This window comes from Oncorhynchus mykiss, chromosome 27 (genome assembly GCF_013265735.2).
Source record: "Oncorhynchus mykiss isolate Arlee chromosome 27, USDA_OmykA_1.1, whole genome shotgun sequence".
NCBI classification, from domain to species: Eukaryota; Metazoa; Chordata; class Actinopteri; order Salmoniformes; family Salmonidae; genus Oncorhynchus; species Oncorhynchus mykiss.
This window is the reverse complement of record NC_048591.1, coordinates 20307603-20328696: the sequence shown is the minus strand read 5'-3', so window position 1 is coordinate 20328696 and position 21094 is coordinate 20307603. Positions and strand designations below refer to the sequence as shown.

At 43.2% G+C, this 21094-nt stretch overlaps 1 protein-coding gene across 3 annotated transcripts; it reads left to right on the top strand.

Annotated features, from left to right (window-relative positions):
- The first annotated feature begins 5227 nt into the window (after positions 1–5227).
- galnt17 (polypeptide N-acetylgalactosaminyltransferase 17) lies at positions 5228–21094 on the top strand. 3 transcript variants are annotated; one of them, XM_021587931.2, is made up of 13 exons: positions 5228–5905; positions 6041–6072; positions 6232–6452; positions 6786–6969; positions 9542–9708; positions 14138–14312; positions 14859–15056; positions 15237–15354; positions 15677–15862; positions 16332–16469; positions 16655–16750; positions 17378–17539; positions 20813–21094. In XM_021587931.2, exons 1-13 carry the CDS (start codon positions 5903–5905, stop codon positions 20945–20947), a joined length of 1815 nt encoding a protein of 604 aa, XP_021443606.1. In that variant the 5' UTR covers positions 5228–5902; the 3' UTR covers positions 20948–21094. The 3 variants fall into 3 exon arrangements, with proteins under 3 accessions (XP_021443606.1, XP_021443608.1, XP_021443610.1); XM_021587933.2 differs by having other exon boundaries at positions 5229–5905; positions 6041–6452; XM_021587935.2 differs by lacking the exons at positions 6041–6072; positions 6232–6452 and having other exon boundaries at positions 5230–5905.

Genomic DNA, 21094 nt, shown 5'->3' with positions numbered 1-21094 from the left:
TGAGCGCCTACATAGATCAGAGAGGGTATGTCTCTCAGTTAGCTGCTCAGTTACCAGACTCCTTGATTCCTCCCAGCTATCTGGGTGACCTATTTCTGCTTATACTCATGGATTTTAATGCTGTGATATTAAGTAAAGCATATTTCAACAGTAACTCAACCATCCACAGTCAAGAAGAGGAGAATAGCTCCCACACTATCTTTAAAGTCTTGTTCCTCAGTCATGTTGATGTCTTTTTATGAAGTGACTCTGGATCTGACTTTTCTGGACCCCTCTTCCCAACAGCTAAAGGTCCCGAAGCTTCTGCTCATGCATGATGGTCTACTTTATGCATGGTCTTTGCTCTACTCATAGAGAACATGCTACGGGGAAGGGTGCTTGTTTAATAAAGTTAGATCAAAGCTGAACAATTTTTGCAAAAAAACGTAATGAGGGTATTTTACATAACATAACAATGTAATAGCAAAGTATTACAACATTACTGTGACATTTTTTCATATTTTTCTCTCATGCGACCAAAATTCAACAGTGAGTGCCACTAGGCTATGTGCTTTGATTGAAACTGAACAGAGGTAGGCTATACTACAGTTTGTTAACACAATCTGCAGTGTTTACAATTCAAAATAGAGGTCTGTGCGGTACTGATTTCTTCATACTTCTCCCGCAGATTTTCATACTACACCTGCCGCTCTAGCTGGCTTTTTGTCTGATTTCCACCTGCTCCCGCAAGAACTGGTTCCGAACCCAACTGCAGTCCCACAAATGTTATTTTAAAAAGCCAGTGATGCACCTGCTTGGCAGCCATGGTCACAGCAATTTAATATCATAATTTGCAAAAATAACCTAAGAAATAGGTTAAATGACCAGATATTCTCACGTGACCTATTATATTAGGCTAACGTAACAGTATTGCTGGGCTATATTAGCCAATAGGCTAGAGATAGTTTGAAGAGAGCGGAGTTGGAGCGAGAGCGGACTCTTGCACGTTCTATCTTTCCTACCTTTGTAGGAGCGGGACGATATATGGTGATCAATATTTATTTCCAGGCAATGTAGTAAACTATAGCCCTTATCATATTTACGAAATTAATGTCCTTGAAAAGATAACTGCCCCGTGCTTCTTCACCCATGCATGTAGCCTACTATATTTAATTGATACCAAATCCACACCTGATCTCACACACCCAACTAGGAGAGGCGAGGTAGGCTACTGAACTTGAGCAGCAAGAATGATGAGACCTGGACACTTGCACTTTCTCTTGAGCTACATTTTGAATATAGGGTGTAGCCTACCTTTTAGGAGCCGGACAATTTGCAGGCAGAGAAATAAATGGCGCCAATCTAGTTCACAATGGTATGCCCATGTTGCGCCTTTTCCTTTTCAATTATGATATTTTTGGGGATTGCACCTCGACTCACGTCGGTTAAGTGCCCGCCACTTATTTCCATTGTCAATATTTATTTACAGACACTAGTAGCCTAAACTAAATATCAAATAAAATGCTATTGGTCACATACACATATTTGACAGATGTTATTGCGGGTGTAGCGAAATGCTTGTGTTCCTACTCCAACAGTGCAGTAGTATCTAACAATACACAAACAAAGTAATGGAATTAAGAAATATATAAATATTAGGACGAGCCATGACTAAAATACAGTAGGATAGAATACAGTATATACATTGAGATTGAGTAAAGGAGTATGTAAACATTATGAAAGTGACAAGTGTTCTATTATTAAAGTGGCCAGTGATTCCATGTCTATGTATATAGGGAAGCAGCCTCTAAGATGCAGGGTTGAGTAGCTGGGTTGTAGCCGGCAGTGGTAAATAAAGTACCAAATTGTCATACTTGAGTAAAAGTAAAGATACCTTAATAGAAAATGAAAGTTACCCAGTAAAATACTACTTGAGTAAAAGTCTAAAATTATTTGGTTTTAAATATACTTAAGTATCAAAAGTACATGTAATTGCTATACTACACTAATCATTTCAAATTCCTTATATTAAGCAAAGCAGCTGGCCACATTTTCTAGTTTTTTATTAATTTACGGATAGCCAGAGGCCTTGTAGGCATCTTGAAAAGGCAAGTATCAGTGGTCTAGTGTTTTTCCTAAGCGAGTACTACGGTCAATGTGTTGATAGAACTTTGGTATCGTTTTCCTCAAATTTGCTTTGTTAAAATGCCCAGCTACAATAAATGAGACCTCAAGATACAGTATGTGGTTTCCAGTTTGCATAAAGTCCAGTGAAGTTCCTTGATAGACGCTGTGGTATCGGCTTGAGGGGGAATATACACGGCTGTGACTATAACCGAAGAGAATTATCTTGGGAGGTAATACAGTCGGCATTTCATTGTGAGGTATTCTAGGTCAGTTAACAAAATGACTTGAGTTTCTGTATGTTATCACAATTACACCAGGAGCAGTTAATCATAAAACATACACCCCACCTTTCTTCTTCACGGAGAGTTCTTTATTCCTGTCTGCGCGATGAACTGAAAACCCATCTGGCTGTAAGGACAAGGACAGTATATCCCAAGAGAGCCATCATTCCGTGAAATAGAGGATGTTTGTCACGACTTCCACCGAAGGTGGCTCCTCTCCCTGTTCGGGCGGTGCTCGGCGGTCGTCGTCGCCGGCCTACTAGCTGCCACCGATCCATTTTTCCTTTTCGTTTGTGTCTGTCTGTTTTGTTTACACCTGTGTCCTATTAGTTGATTTCGGTGGGTTTATTAACCTCTGCTGCCTGCTAGTCTTTGTGCGGGATTGGTTGCTGTGGTTACTTTGTTAGGGGTGCGTGTCTGCACCACGGGGTTTTCTTTCTCACGGCAGTTGTACCGTTTTGGTATGTGTTTAGGAGTAGAGGTTTCTCCTCCATGTGTAGAGTTTATTTCACTGTGTGTGGCGACCTCGTTTGGGCATGTTTCCCCCCCCATGTTGTTGTTGAGTTGGGACTTCTGAATAAATAATTGTGCCACTGGGACTTCCTTGCTCTCCTGCTCCTGATTCCTGCAGCTCCTTCCTTCTAGGAGGCACGTAACAATGTTACAGTCCCTGATGTCTCTCAGGAAGGAGATCCTCGCCCTGAGCTCATCTACTTTATTGTCCAGAGACTGAATATTAGTGAGTAATATACTCGGGAGCGGTGGATGGTGTGCCCGCCTCCTGAGTCGGACTGATGTCCACTACGAATACGTCTGCTCCACCGGCACCGTCTTGGAGCAGCCTCTGGGATAAGTTAAATTGCCCTTGGGGGTACGAACAAAGGATCCAATTTGGGAAAGTCGTATTCCTGGTAGTAAAGCTGGTGAGTTAGCGCTGCTTTGATATCCAAAAGTTATTTCCGGCGACATCTAATAACACAAAAACGTTCTAGGCTAATAATGTAAGAAATAACACTCAAAAAAACGAAATACTGCAGTTGCTTAGGAGCTAGAAGCAGAGCTGCCATTTCTGTTGGCGCCATCTTGCCATTTCAACCATAGCCTAATCATGTTTAAGTTAATTTCTTTGTAAAGATAACTGCCACTTGATTCTTTGAGTATGCATAGGTAGGCTGTCATTGTAAACAAGAATTTGTTCTTAACTCACTTGCCTAGTTAAATAAAGGTTACATACAAATAAATAAATAAAATAGGCTATAGCCTATAGAAAATGAAAGGTAGACTAGAACTTGAAGCAGTGAATGCTGAGAGTGTGTGAATAATGCGACACAGATGTGCTTTCAATACAATAAATAGACTAATGCATACAAAGCAGAAAGACAACCGTTTCCAAATAATCTGCGGGGAATAAAATGTATCCCAAAATTGTCTGTCTGGTTGAGAGAATGCCAAGAGTGTGCAAAGCTGTCATCAATGGGTGGCTACTTTGAAGAATCTCAAATATAAAATAAATTTAGATTTGTTTAACACTTTTTTGTTTACGACATGATTCCATATGTGTTATTTCATAGTTTTGACATCTTCATTATTATTCTACAATGTAGAAAATAGTGAAAATAAAGAAAAACACTTAGATTAGGTGTGTCCAAACTTTTGACTAGTACTGTATATCTCAAGAAGATCTAAACGCATCCCCATTAAACTGAGATAAAATGGTTGGTATGCAGATGCTGAATGGACCTTTCACCGCTAAAACTTCAAGATTTATCATTCACAATTGACAGTAGAAATGTGAAGGGAGGTTATCTACAAGTAGAGCAGAGACTGTGTAAAGTAGAGAATCCGACACAAGCACAGAAGCTTCGGGAACTGTAGCTTTTGGGAAAAGGGGTCCAGAAAAATCCAATCTGCAGCTTCTGCTGTCTTTTTAGGCATTCAATAATTACTTTTAAAAAGCAGACTAAAAATGATGTCAGTATTCCGATCAGCTTTGTAATTGTAAAATAGTTAGGCCTATGTGTTCATTGAAAGTCTTTGAAAGATAAAAGTGGGGGAAATGGTGTTCATTATAAAATAGGTGGTTCGAGTCCTGGATGCTGATTGGCTGACAGCCGTGGTATACACGGCCATATACCATAGGTAAAACAAAACAGTTATTTTAATTGCTCTAATTATGTTGGTAACTAGTTTATAATAGCAATAAGTCACCTCAGGGGTTTGTGGTATATGGCCAATATACCACAATATATAAACAATATATGGTGAATATACCACGTCTAATGGCTGTATCCAGGCACTCCATGTTGCGTCTTGCAAAGAACAGCCCTTAGCTGTGGTATATTGGTCATGTACCACACCCCCTCGGGCCTTATTGCTTAATTATAAACTGGGTGGTTTGAGTCCTGAATGCTGATTGGCTGATAGCCGTGGTATATTAGACCATATAGCACGGGTATGACAAAACATTTTATTTTTACTACGCTAATTACGTTGGTAAACAATAGCAATAAGGCACCTCGTGGGTTTGTGGTATATGGCCAATGTACCACACCCTCTCGGGCCTTATAGTTAATAATTATGTCACATTTTTATGTTATTTCAAATACATTATTTCAACTTAGAACATAGGCTTACTGTTGCCTACAATAATCATGGGAGGAAATGTTCAGTCAAAATATGATTTGAATGCAGTATAATTGCAGATAATTGGTGTGAGTCAACTCTACCTACCCACCCGCATCAACGATCTTCTTAATTCACTGTGTGACTGGTTGCCACACTCACCAGGAACGTTCAATACGAATCTCTTCCTAGGAATCCCATTCCGTGTTTTCCTGCGCGCCATTATTAAGCGCTATCTAGCGCATAGGAAGAATTTGGCTAAATTAAATAACAGGACATAATAAGAAATCGGCGAAAATAAGGGTACAGGGGGATAACGTTTTGCATTATTTTGAATAGTCAGAATATGAGAAGACACCTCGGATGGAGTTATTTCAGCCGCATTTCTGTGCTGCATATGAGGTGTCTTTCATTGGCGATGCTGCGTCCACGGACCGTTATATTTTAGGCTGACTGGTTGTGTAGAAGTCTACTCGTGCAACACACCGCTCAAAACATCTCACAATTATTTTTCCTACACGCGGAGGATCAAAACTGCACAGAGAATGCTTAAACATGGGATAGGCCTATGCGTTTTATGTGGTCAGTATTTATCTGCTACGATTTTGAAGATCCGCGGTCAGAGACAGACAGCGGCTCAGTACGCAGTCCTTCTCAATCGCGTCATAGCCCACTTCTGCTGAATGCAAAGAAAGACAGACTTGAGACTCTTTAAATATTTAAGGATATGGACTCTTCAAAACTGAAGATATGCTAGTCTCTTTGTCTAACATATTCTATGCATGATCTTCTATCAATACATTTTAAACAGAGAAGTCACGGATGAGAGCCCATGACCAGGCTCCAAAATTACCCCGAACGAGGACGCAGCCCTACAATTGCTCCAATGCGAAATGGTAGGTGGTTAAAGCTTATTAGTGAAATGTTGTAATTAGTCTACGTTATGTTACAAAACGAGCAATCGAAACTTAGCCTATCAATGCGCACACAGTTCAATTTGACAATAGCAATTATCTACTGTTGATTTGCAGCACCAGCTTCTCCAGGTGGAATGTCGTCTACGGTATATATATATTTTGAAAATACCTTCATAAACACAAATCTACATTGAACCTTATTGCGCATCACAAAGAGGAGGACTCCTGAATTTGTCCTGATTCATTCCAAAAACACTGCTATTTGGATCCCGGACATCAACAACTTTAATGGCTTTTGTGTTCAGACGATGGAGAGTGTTATTGGTGCTGAACGTGATTGCGGTTGCGGGGTTCATGACGCTTTGGACCAAGTGCACCCACAACCGAGTGACAAAAACCATCGGTCAGGACGATGTGAAAAGACAATCACGCTCTAACGGCACGGCTCAAGGTTTGAGCATCAGTCATGAAGTATTACTAAAGAGACTCGGGTCATTGGAGGACGTGGTCTACAGACAGCTTAATGGTAGGCTATGACTCTAGCACTCTAGCCTACCCACCTAAAAACAATGACTATGGCTCATTGGTTATTTTTTATTTGCTGTCACTCAAAATCTACCATGATTGCTGTTATTTACATAGTCTGCGGCTCAGGATCCATCCAAAATGGCACTCTATAATTAGTGTACTACTACTTTTGACCAGGGCCCACAGGGTAGTGCACTATATAGGGAATAGGGTGCCATTTGGGACATAAGTTTAGTATGCAGCTACCTCCTTTGTTAAAAGTCTATAATTTTCAAAACAACTAAGCAAACGTGTTATAGCATAGTGACCTTTTCTTGACTGTGAACTACAGGTCTGTCCAAGTCCCTGGGGCTGATTGAGGGTTTCGGGGGGCGAGGTAAAGGGGGCCTCCCTGCCACCCTAGCCACAAAAGAAGAGGACGACGCAAAAGTACTGAGGGAAAAGTATGGATACAACGCTTACCTCAGCCAAAAGATATCACTGGATCGGTCCATACCAGACTACCGGCCCAGCAAGTAAGTTTTAGGCACCTTATAGTGCATCCCTATAGTGCACTCTATTCCTTATATAGTACAGCATTACTTTTGACCAGGGTCACCCTTACTGTAGCTCAGTTGACAACAGTGTTTCAGTACAATATACCCACTACAATTTTCATGTGCTTTTATGTTTTTCCAAAGACCAATCCAAGCATTAGTGTGTGTGTGTGCACTTCGTATTATTTGATACCCATATCTAGATCTCAGCCATATCTTGGGTTCATGCTCTAATCAAAACTGATAAGCATGATAGTGTATACTTTGCTGTCTTAGTTGTTTCGCTGCTACTGGGTTGTTGCCATGGTCGGAGAGACTAATGATTAAAGCTATGTCAGCAGATGTTTTTGTTTTGGCACCACTTAGCTTTGTGGTTAAAAATACAATATTCTTAAAACCATCTATTAATATCTCTGTAGCCTAATCCCTCTTTCTTTGTTGTGCTTTTTTGTGGTCTTATTTGCTATGAAGTTGCAGTCAAATGCGCCAATTGACACGTGCACACACTCTGGACACTCTCACACACACACACACACACACACACACACACACACACACACACACACACACACACACACACAAAGGTAAATGTAATTGCTCAAATATAATTAAGTATCAAATGTAAAAGTATTAATCATTTCAAATTTTTATATTAAGCAAACCAGACGGCACCATTTTCTTGTTTTTTAAATTTACGGATAGCCAGGGGCACACTCCAACACTTAGACAGAATTTACAAATGAAGCATTTGTGTTTAGTGAGTCCGCTAGATCAGAGGCATTAGGGATGACAAGGGTTGTTCTCTTGATAAGTGTGTGAATTGGACCCTTGTCCTGTCCTGCTAAGCATTCAAAATGGAATGAGTACTTTTGAGTGTCATGGAAAATGTAGTGAATGTAGTGAAGTAAAACAAAAAGTTGTCAAAACTATAAACAGTATAGTAAAGTACATATATATCATATATATAAAAATACAACTTAAAACTTGTAACGTTCATCTTCTTCTTCTGACGAGGAGTAAGAGAGGTCGGACCAATGTGCAGCGTGGTAAGTGTCCATAACGATACTTTATTGACATGAACACTAAACTACAAAATAACCACGTGAAATACCGAAACAAACGAAACTGTCCCGTGTGGCACAAACACTGACACGGAAAATATTCACCCACCACTCAAAAGTGAAACCAGGCTACCTAAGTATGGTCTCAATCAGGGACAAAGATTGACAGCTGCCTCTGATTGAGAACCATACCAGGCCAAACACAGAAATCCTAAAACTTAGAAAAAGGAACATAGACAACCCACCCAACTCACGCCCTGACCATACTAAAACAAAGACATAACAAAAGAACGTCAGGTCAGAACGTGACAAAACTTCTTCGGGATCGGTGTCCCGTCCACTGGACAGTTGAGCTAATGTAGGATAATGCGATTAGCATGAGGTTGTAAGTAACAAGAACAATTCCCAGGACATAGACATATCTTATATTGGCGAAAGCTTAAATTCTTGTTAATCTGACTGCACTGTCTAATGTACAGTAGCTATTACAGTGAAAGAATGTCATGCTATTGTTTGAGGAGAGCACACAATTTTTTAACATGAAAAGTTTTTAATAAGCAAATTAGGCACATTTAGGCAGTCTTTATACAAAATTTGGAATAGAAATGCAATGGTTCATTGGATCAGTCTAAAACTTTGCACATGCAGTGCTGCCATTTAGTGGTCAAAATCTAAATTGCACCTGGGCTGCCATAATACATTATGGCCTTTCTCTTAAATTTCAAAGATGATGGTACAAAAGACATACAAGAGAAAGGTTGTTTTTTTCTTTGTATTATCTTTTACCAGATCTATTGTGTTACATTCTCCTACATTACTTTCACATTTCCACAAACTTCAAAGTGTTTCCTTTCAAATGGCAAACACTCCAAAACAAAAGTCTCTTTTAACTATTAGGATGTAGCCAGCCACAGATTCCTCACTCCCTCTCATCAAGGCTGGCTCTCGTTATAACGAAAGCTACAATAAAAATAGGACTCTTATCTCTCTCTCCCACAGTGCACCCACTGTGAGCCTAGGGAGAGGGGGGATGTGGGTAAGTTTTTTGAAAAATGTGATTGTGGGGAACAGGAAGAGGCACATGGTTCTCATTTTCAATTGCAAAACAAAAATGTGTGAGCTCATCAACAGGGATCATAATGTATAGAAGAGACTTGGAGAAGAAGAATCTTGTGTGATGGTAATGAACTTGGAAACCTACATTAGAATGTTGGGTAGTACCAAAAGGGCGGGCTACATTATATTATATACATATTATATAGGGCTACTTAAGACATTAGCTTTATATAAGAGGGTTCAAGTACCGTATTACTGAACATTGAATGATGGACTCACCGTTTGCCTTTATCTGTTATATATAAGGATGTATTAGTGTTTGTTGTAATTAGTGATGATAGCTAATGATGTGTGTGTGTGTGTGTCTCTCTCTCTGTGTGTGCGTGTGTTTCTGCATATGTCTTTATGTGTGACTGTGTGTGTGTGGTCTCCAGGTGTAAAAAGGCCAGCTTCCCCAGGGATCTTCCAAACATCTCCCTTATCTTTATCTTTGTCAACGAGGCGTTGTCAGTAATCCTCCGCTCGGTCCACTCAGCTGTCAATCACACACCGGCACACCTCCTCAAAGAGATCATCTTGGTGGACGACTACAGCGATGATGGTGAGGAGAAATATACATGCACGCACTCACATTTTGGTGAAGAAATGGTATAAGAACATACACACATCCACACATCCAATATACACTACCGTTCAAAAGTTTGGGGTCACTTAGAAATGTCCTTGTTTTTGAAAGAAAAGCTTTTTTTTGTCCATTAAAATAACATAATATTGACATAACATAACATTGATCAGAAATACAGTGTAGATATTGTTCATGTTGTAAATAACTATTGTAGCTGGAAATGGCAGATGTTTTATTTTTTAAATAGATGCACAGAGGCCTATTATCAGCAACCATCATGTCACGGTTGTCATAAGAACGGGACCAAGGCGCAGCGGATATTGAGTTCCACATATTTATTTCAAAAGTGAAACATAAGCCAAAACAATAAATCCAATAAACGAAGTGACTCCGTGGTGCACAAATACAAAATAATATCCCACAAACACAGGTGGGAAAAATATCTACTTAACTATGATCCCCAGTTAGAGACGATTACCAGCTGCCTCTAATTGGGAATCATACAAAATACTAACATAGAAAATATAAACTAGAACACAACATATAAATTATAAGCTAGAATGCCCCCTAGTCACGCCCTGACCTACTACACCATAGAGGAACAAGGGCTCTCTATGGTCAGGGCGTAACAGTACCCCCCCCCCCCCCCCCCCCCAAAGGTGCGGACTCCGGACGCAAAACCTGAAACCAAATGGGGGGGTTAGGGGGGTGACTAGTGTCGGTGGTGGCTCCGGTGCAGGTCGTAGCCCCCCCCCCCCAGACCCCGGATCCGACCATGGCACCGGGCTGAACGCCGTGCCTGGACTGGGCACCGGCGCAGAGGAGGGCTCTGACACAGGAGCTGGGTTGGACGCCGTGCCTGGACTGGCCACCGGCGCAGAGGAAGGCTCCTGCCTTGGAGCTGGACTGGACACCGTGCCTGGACTGGCCACCGGCGCAGAGGAAGGCTCCTGCCCTGGATCTGGATTGGACGCCTTGCCTGGAAGCTCTGGACCGTGGACCGTCGCAGGAGGTTCCTGACTGGGGACCGTCGCAGGAGGTTCCGGACTGGGGACCCCGCCGGAAGCTCTGGACTGGGGACCGTCGCCGGATGCTCTTGACTGGGGACTGTCACCGGAAACTCTGGACTGTGAAGGCACACTGGAGGCCTAGTGCGTGGAGCTGGTACAGGTGGCACCGGACTGGTGACACACACTTCAGGGCAAGTGTGAGGAGGAAGCACAGGACATACCGGACTGGGTAGGCGTACTGGAGGCCTAATGCGTGGAGCCGGCACAGGTGGCACAGGACTGGTGACACGCACTTCAGGGCGAGTGTGAGGAGGAGGCACAGGACGTACCGGACTGGGAAGGTGCACTGGAGGCCTGATGCGTGGAGCCGGCACAGGTGGCACCGGACTGGTGACATGCACTTCAGGGCGAGTGCGAGAAGCTGACACAGGACGTACCGGACTGGTGTCACGCTCTTCAGCACACCTGTATGGCAGATTTCTCATCGCTACCACCTCTCTTTGGAATCTTTCGTCAAATTCCTCCTCCGACTCCCAAACAGGCTCTGGCAGGCTCTCTCTCTGCTGCTCGACCGCCAGCTCCATGTTTCCCCCACCCAAAAAATCTTGGAGTTTCTGTGGCTGTGGTCCCCGGTGTCCTTGCTGTCCTTCCATGCTCCTTGGTGACTTCCGCCAAGGAAGGGTCTCGTGTCCTCTCATGTCCTCCCAAGTCCAAAACATCCTTACCTCATTTTCACGCTGCTTGGTCCTTTGTTGGTGGGATATTCTGTCATGGTTGTCAGAACGGGACCAAGGCGCAGCGGATATTCAGTTCCACATATTTATTCCAAAAGTGAAACATAAGCCAAAACAATAAATCAAATAAACTAACAACAGAACGTGACTACGTGGTGCACAAACACAAAATAATAGCCCACAAACACAGGTGGGAAAAGTATCTACTTAAATATGATCCCCAATTAGAGACAACGATTACCAGCTGCCTCTAATTGGGAATCATACAAAACACTAACATAGAAAATATAAACTATAATGCCCCCTAGTCACGCCCTGACCTACTACACCATAGAGAAACAAGGGCTATCTATGTTCAGGGCGTGACACATCACTCCTGTGTTCCAATGGCACGTTGTGTTAGGTAATCCAAGTTTATCATTTTAAAAGTCTAGTTGATCATTAGAAAACCCTTTTGCAATTATGTTAGCACAGCTGAAAATGTTTGTCCTGATTTAAAGAAGCAATAAAACTGGCCTTCTTTAGACTAGTTGAGTATCTGGAGCATTAGCATTGGTGGGTTTGATTACAGGCTCAAAATGTCCAGAAACAAATAACTTTCTTTGAAACTCGTCAGCCTATTCTTGTTCTGAGAACTGAAGGCTATTCCATGTGAGAAACTGAAGATCTCGTACAACGCTGTGTACTACTCCCTTTACAGAACAGCGCAAACGGGCTCTAACCAGAATAGAAAGAGGAGTGGGAGGCCCCGGTGCACAACTGAGCAAGAGGACAAATACATTAGAGTGTCTAGTTTGAGAAACAGATGCCTCACAAGTCCTCAACTGGCAGCCTCATTAAATAGTACCTGCAAAACACCAGTCTCAATGTCAACAGTGAAGTGGCGACTCCGGGATGCTTTGGACATTTCTAAGTGACCGCAAACTTTTGAACAGTAGTGTACATTGATACATATTCATATGATGTACAATTTGTTTATGCATTTAATGTAGTGATATTATAAATGATATTATATTATATGCTTTATAAAGACATCCATGTCCAACATGCTGTTTTGCTGCACGGACAGAACAGTCAAATAAAGGCAAGAGAACATGTCTGTTTGACAACATCCATCCAGGGAGGGGGACAGGAAGGGAGGAGACGGACAGTTGTGAAGAAAGTAAGCACTGGGCAGAGAGAGCGGTGGTTAGAGAGAGGAAGACAGAGACAATGAAAGGTGCATATAGAAATGAAGAGGGAGAGATGTGGGTAGAAGGAGAGAGTGAAAGGGTGGAAGAGAATTTAGTACAAAGTCAGGGGCAGAGAGGGAAAGAGAAAAAGGAGATATAGACTGGTCAATTTCCCCAATGTTCCTGGCACGGCGGGATGGCATAGGGCCAGCAATCCATCATGGAAGGGGAAAAATAAGCTATTGCAGTGGTTGAGATGGAGAGGCATGCAAATAAATAGCACACACCCTCTTACTGTCTGCATAACTCTTCTCCACTCAGCCACACATCCACTGCACACCCGCCTGCACATTTAGAAGGGTGCAATTGTGGCCTGCAATTCGGGGGATTCCTGCATGTGGGCATTCCTGCATCTGCAGGTACCCCTTTTTATACTTCTATTTGTAAATGTTTAAGCTAGGACATGCGGGAGGCAACCGTAACTTGCTAGCCTTACACCGGTAGACAGTGTCCTTCGCCTCCACCTGTCGGGCACTGTTTTCCCACAGTTCAGTTAACAACAGCGAGGGAAGGTGTTCGGCAGATGGGAGCAAAGAACAATGTGTGCTAGCTTAGCCAGCTAGTCCGGTACACAGCAGGCGGGAGGCGGGGGTGACACTGTGTGCTAGCTAACTAGCAAGATAGCATGCAGTGTCACTAACTCACAAGCTAGCTAGTTAGCTAGCATACAGCCCCCCCCCCCCATCCTCCCACCTGCTGTTCTAGCGGTAGGCGGTGGGATACTCCGGTAGAGAGTGTCCTTCGACCCCCCTCGGGCACTGTTTTCTCATCAGGCGGGAGGCTGCAGCGACACCTTGTGCTAGCTAGCTAGCAAGCATACAGTGTTTCTAACAAGCTAGCTAGTTAAGGCTCCCGCCTGTCGGGCACTGTTTTCACGCAGTTCTGTTAATGACAGTGAGGGCAGGTGTTCGGCAGGTGGGAGCAAAGGACACTGTCTACAGGTGTCACTCCAGCTATCTAGGAAGGAGGACTCCGGGAGATGATGTGGGTGAAAAGACTCAGATAATACTTTTATTTCCCTTTTGACCCACATTCAAAGTGTTAAGGGCATGAAGATGTCGTGCTGGCTCATGCAGGAACCAATGGCCTGCTGAACACATCCACCAGTATTTCTGTGAGAGGAGTGGGGGTTCTGAGAGTGTGTTCAGGTGGGATAAACTGATCAGTTGTGCAAGAGAAAAAAGATAGAACAGAAGACATAGCTCAGGAAACATCCAACTCCCCCTGGTGTTGTTGTGAGACTGTTAGAAAGCACTGGAGCACTGGGGCCCATGAAAACAGATTAATTTCCTCTCTCTCTCTCTCTGTGCGTGCGTGTGTGTGCTCACATGCACTTGAGTGTTTTTCTGAAAATGTTTGTGGGTGTGTCTGCATGCATATGTTTGTCTGTGGGTATAGCTTTGCTTAGTTGTATTTGGTTGTGTCCTAGAACAACTGAAAGGGCCATTGGAGGATTATGTAAACAAGCGTTACCCAGGCCTGGTGAAAATGGTGAGGAACCAGAAGCGTGAGGGACTGATCCGTGCCCGCATCGAGGGCTGGAAGGCAGCCAGTGGCGAGGTGACTGGATTCTTCGATGCCCACGTTGAGTTCACACCCTCCTGGTGAGTGTAGGTGTGGGTTTCAACTTGAACTTTGAGTTGTTGGGATCGATGGTTTAAAAAACTTTGACTTAAAGGGTGGATCAGAAGGAATACTTGAATGTAGCAGTTGGTCACGCAGCAATGTGAGATTTTCCAGCTGAAGGAATTGCATACTACTACTAACCATCTAGCCATCTAGCATACTGTATCTGCATTACCATATTTGTGATGAAAGTCTAAAGAAGTGAATTGCCATAAGATTTTATGAAATTACGGTTTTAAAAGTGTGCCTAGTATTCAAGTACTGTCACAGGGTTGGTATGTTCTTTATGTACACACTAGAGTTGACCAGGGCCCACAGATAAACAGAAGAACTACCCACTACACAGGGAGCTGCTTCTCCCTATGGAGTCGCAACCCTTTGAGTCGACTCAAAAATAAGAACTTATAAACCTAACTCAGAAGAACTAAGGGGACTGACTTGGAGGCATAGGGAGGAAGAGGGGAGGGAGAAGAGAGAAGATCTTAAGAAACCTCCAACCCCATCTAGCAATCTCTCTATGTCAGGGCTGAGCCGGTTCTGACCAGAATCAAAGAGGACCACAAGAGGATCATCCTGCCCTCCATCGATAACATCAAGCATGAGACGTTTGAGCTGGAGCGCTACGAGAACTCTGGCCATGGCTACAACTGGGAGCTGTGGTGCATGTACATCAACCCCCCAAAACAGTGGTGGGATGACGGGGACACCTCCGCACCCATTAGGTAGGCTACAAACACACTGACACGCATATGCACACAGGAACGGGCATGCGTACACACACACATATGCACACACACAGGCACACCTGCACGCGCACACACACACAACAAAATAAACACTTGCATTTAGAGAACCCAATTGACAAAATGAGGAAAACAGAATCCCCTTATTTCCCCCCGCAGAACTCCTGCAATGATTGGTTGCTCCTTTGTGGTGAACCGGGACTACTTTGGGCACCTGGGGCTGCTGGACTCTGGCATGGACGTCTACGGAGGAGAGAACATCGAACTGGGGATCAAGGTTTGTGTGGCACCCATTTTTCTGTGAAGGCTGAGCATAATTGGGCCCTGGTCAAAAGTAGAGCACTATAAAGGGAATATGGTGCCATTTGGGATGCATTCATTGTATGTTAGGGTGGCGAGAGGCAGGGTGACTAGTGTGTGAATAGTGCATTCTGTATTTGTTGTGTGTCTTGTCCTATTTCAGCAAGTACGCAATTGTGGTTCTCTGAGTAGAGCTAAGCATTGCCTTCTTATTCGTGTTAGTCCTGCAGAACATTTGTTGTGTGTGAAGGTATGTGTTCTGTTCTCATAATATTTTCTCCACCAACATGCACTACCAGGTGTGGCTGTGTGGGGGCAGTATGGAGGTGCTTCCCTGCTCCAGGGTAGCTCACATTGCCAGGATGAAGAAGCCCTACCACAGCAACATAGCCTCCAGCACGCGCCGTAATGCCCTGCGCGTGGCCGAGGTCTGGATGGACCAGTTTAAGTCGCATGTCTACCTGGCTTGGAACATCCCAATGGAGGTGAGTTGCCCCTAAATACTGATTTAAAGTCTGTATTTTTTTCTGTTTTTGTGGGCATATGCAAATGTATGTTCAGATGGAACTCTAGGTCAGGGAGTCGGATGAAGTTGATCTATGACCAGTTTTGAGGTCATAAATTCAGATAAAACGCCTATTCCCCTACCTAGATTTTCAGTAGTCTATTAAAATGAATCTATTCATTATCCTAACTACATTATACAGTATATGTACACCATACGTTTCATTGCTAATGTTACATATTTATAATTGTGACTGTGTCTCAAATAGCACCCCATTCCCCATATAATGCACTACTTTTGACCAGAGCCCTACGGTGTTAGCCTCACGAGCCACCTGGAATTCCGTGCAGCGAACCATTATTGTAAGCTTGCGAGATCAGGATGGCTCGCGAGGCTACATTGGGGTGCCATTTGGAACACAATCTGTAATCAACCACTCTCTGTTCCAGAACCATGGGATAGACTATGGAGACATCTCTCAGAGGGTAGCATTGAGGAAATCTCTGCAATGTAAGAACTTTGAGTGGTACCTGGACAACGTCTATCCAGAGATGAGGAGGTACAACAACACCGTCTTTTACGGGGAGGTGAGTCTGACTGATGACAGGGCCTACACAAAGTCTAAACACTCATCAAACACTCATAAGATGCTTTTAGCAGCCAAGTAGCTTTCTCCATTCATAAACATTTTCCTATCTGTTCTCGCTTTGTCTTTCTCTCTCTATCCCCTCCATCCCTCTCTTTCTCTCTCTCTCTTGCTCTTTCCCTGTAGATTCGTAGTAGCAAAGCGACCCATCTGTGTATGGACCAGGGAGAGAAGGTGAACCATACAGCCACCCTGCACCCCTGTCACGGAATGGGACCCCAGGTAACCTATTATACTAGTATATGTCCCAAATGGCACCTTATTCCCTACTTAGTTCACTACTTTTGACCAAAAGAAATAGGGTGCTATTTGGGACACATTCGAGGTTCACCGGAGATGCACTGTGCCTGCAAGCTGTGAGAGCAAAATCGGCAGGGAAACGTTTTTATACCATGCATTTTTCTTTTATACCAGAATGTGTTTTTTTTTAACCAAATTACATGATGTGGTTCATACACAAACATAGACAAAACATCAGGAAAACTACCAGAATGTAGCCCTTTGCACCTGTGACATACAAATGTAGCAGATATCATGACTTGTTCTACAGTCAAAACAGTATCAAAATCATATTATGTTAAGGCTTTAGAGTTTTTTTAAGATCCACTTTGAATGAGAGCAGATATGATATCATATCACAAATCATTTCAATTAATTTCAAAGAATAGAAACTATTTACCATCCACCACTTACTTAATTTTGTCTCCCTGTGCCTCTTTCCTACCAGTTGGAACACCAAAGAGGGTCAGTTCTTCCTGGGTGTTCTGGCCAGTACAGGGGAGAACACATATAGTTGTTGTTGATAGCCCTTGACCAGCCATTCACAGTAGTGTCTCCCTGTTCCTTTAGTTGGGTCGGTACACCAAGGAGGGACAGTTTTTCCTCGGTGCTCTGGGCAGTACAGGGGAGGAAACACGCTGTCTGATGGACGATCAGGTCTCCAATTTTCCTCAGCTCCTCAACTGTGACAAAGTCACCAACACCAGGCTGACCACATGGCACTTCTCTCAGGTCAGACTCATGTTGACATAGTTTTTTATTTTTAACTATGGCTCATTATTTCCAATTAAGTTGCTCTTATACCGTGTTATTTACTCGTCTTCGTTTCCTGTAGAGCATAGGGCCGCAACAAGCCCCTGCCATGCCAGACCTGTGTAGGCTAACCCTGTGTAGTAACACTGTAATATACTGTAACCACATTGTATGGTACTGTGCAGGCTAACCCTGTGTAGTAACACTGTAATATAACCACATTATAAGGTCCTGTGCAGGCTAACCCTGTGTAGTAACACTGTAATATAACCACATTGTAAGGTCCTGTGCAGGCTAACCCTGTGTAGTAACACTGTAATATACTGTAATCACATTATAAGGTCCTGTGCAGGCTAACCCTGTGTAGTAACACTGTAATATAACCACATTGTAAGGTCCTGTGCAGGCTAACCCTGTGTAGTAACACTGTAATATAACCACAGTGTAAGGTCCTGTGCAGGCTAACCCTGTGTAGTGACACTGTAATATAACCACAGTGTAAGGTCCTGTGCAGGCTAACCCTGTGTAGTAACACTGTAATATAACCACATTGTAAGGTCCTGTGCAGGCTAACCCTGTGTAGTAACACTGTAATATAACCACATTATAAGGTCCTGTGCAGGCTAACCCTGTGTAGTAACACTGTAATATAACCACAGTGTAAGGTCCTGTGCAGGCTAACCCTGTGTAGTAACACTGTAATATACTGTAACCACATTGTATGGTACTGTGCAGGCTAACCCTGTGTAGTAACACTGTAATATAACCACAGTGTAAGGTCCTGTGCAGGCTAACCCTGTGTAGTGACACTGTAATATAACCACAGTGTAAGGTCCTGTGCAGGCTAACCCTGTGTAGTAACACTGTAATATACTGTAACCACATTGTATGGTACTGTGCAGGCTAACCCTGTGTAGTAACACTGTAATATAACCACAGTGTAAGGTCCTGTGCAGGCTAACCCTGTGTAGTGACACTGTAATATAACCACAGTGTAAGGTCCTGTGCAGGCTAACCCTGTGTAGTAACACTGTAATATAACCACAGTGTAAGGTCCTGTGCAGGTTAACCCTGTGTAGTGACACTGTAATATAACCACAGTGTAAGGTCCTGTGCAGGCTAACCCTGTGTAGTAACACTGTAATATAACCACATTGTATGGTCCTGTGCAGGCTAACCCTGTGTAGTGACACTGTAATATAACCACAGTGTAAGGTCCTGTGCAGGCTAACCCTGTGTAGTGACACTGTAATATAACCACATTGTAAGGTCCTGTGCAGGCTAACCCTGTGTAGTAACACTGTAATATAACCACAGTGTAAGGTCCTGTGCAGGCTAACCCTGTGTAGTGACACTGTAATATAACCACAGTGTAAGGTCCTGTGCAGGCTAACCCTGTGTAGTAACACTGTAATATAACCACAGTGTAAGGTCCTGTGCAGGCTAACCCTGTGTAGTGACACTGTAATATAACCACAGTGTAAGGTCCTATGCAGGCTAACCCTGTGTAGTAACACTGTAATATACTGTAATCACATTGTAAGGTCCTGTGCAGGCTAACCCTGTGTAGTAACACTGTAATATAACCACAGTGTAAGGTCCTGTGCAGGCTAACCCTGTGTAGTAACACTGTAATATACTGTAATCACATTGTATGGTCCTGTGCAGGCTAACCCTGTGTAGTAACACTGTAATATACTGTAATCACATTGTAAGGTCCTGTGCAGGCTAACCCTGTGTAGTAACACTGTAATATAACCACATGGTAAGGTCCTGTGCAGGCTAACCCTGTGTAGTAAGACTGTAATATACTGTAACCACATTGTAAGGTCCTGTGCAGGCTAACCCTGTGTAGTGACAGTGTAATATAACCACTTTGTAAGGTCCTGTGCAGGCTAACCCTGTGTAGTAACACTGTAATATAACCACAGTGTAAGGTCCTGTGCAGGCTAACCCTGTGTAGTAACACTGTAATATAACCACATTGTAAGGTCCTGTGCAGGCTAACCCTGTGTGGTAACACTGTAATATAACCACAGTGTATGGTCCTGTGCAGGCTAACCCTGTGTAGTAACACTGTAATATAACCACAGTGTAAGGTCCTGTGCAGGCTAACCCTGTGTAGTAACACTGTAATGTAACCACAGTGTAAGGTCCTGTGCAGGCCCACCCTGTGTAGTAACACTGTAATATAACCACATTGTATGGTCCTGTGCAGGCTAACCCTGTGTAGTAACACTGTAATATACTGTAATCACATTGTAAGGTCCTGTGCAGGCTAACCCTGTGTAGTAACACTGTAATATAACCACATTGTAAGGTCCTGTGCAGGCTAACCCTGTGTAGTAACACTGTAATATACTGTAACCACATTGTATGGTCCTGTGCAGGCTAACCCTGTGTAGTAACCCTGTAATATATTGTAACCACATTGTAAGGTCCTGTGCAGGCTAACCCTGTGTAGTAACACTGTAATATAACCACATGGTAAGGTCCTGTGCAGGCTAACCCTGTGTAGTAACACTGTAATATACTGTAACCACATTGTAAGGTCCTGTCCAGGCTAACCCTGTGTAGTAACACTGTAATATACTGTAACCACAGTGTAAGGTCCTGTGCAGGCTAACCCTGTGTAGTAACACTGTACTATAACCACATTATAAGGACCTGTGCAGGTTAACCCTGTGTAGTAACACTGTAATATAACCACAGTGTAAGGTCCTGTGCAGGCTAACCCTGTGTAGTAACACTGTAATATAACCACATTGTAAGGTCCTGTGCAGGCTAACCCTGTGTAGTAACACTGTAATATAACCACAGTGTAAGGTCCTGTGCAGGCTAACCCTGTGTAGTAACACTGTAATATAACCACATTGTAAGGTCCTGTGCAGGCTAACCCTGTGTAGTAACACTGTAATATAACCACAGTGTAAGGTCCTGTGCAGGCTAACCCTGTGTAGTATCACTGTAATAACACCACATTGTAAGGTCCTGTGAAGCAGAAATACAAAATGCTAGAAGCTGCTTGGAGGGGACTGTTGCTGACACTGATCAGGGCCTGTATTCATAAAGCATCTCAGGGTAGGAGTGCTGATCTAGGATCAGATCCCCCTTGTGCATTCATTATAATTTAAAAGGCTAAACTATTCCTAGATCAGCACTTTTAGTCTTAGAGTCTTTATGAATACTGTGAGGTCACATGAAGGTAGTAGCCTACTCAATTGAGAACATTTGATTTCCTCTGTCCTTCAGAACGACTCAATCGTCAACAGAGCCACGGGTCGCTGTCTGGAGGTGATACAGGCGAACGCTTACTTCGGACACTCGCTGGTGCTTCAGACCTGCTCTGGACAGAAGTGGAACATCAAAAACACAATGAAGCAGTAGCCACAGCATGATGCAGAATTATTCCTTGACCAAGATAGTGTTATTGTACTGAATTGAATCAGTTGTCATACTGTATTATTAAAATTCTTCAGTTGGTGTTTTCCAAGATTGTCTTCCAATAAACTGCTGGTCTGATGGTTTAAAAAA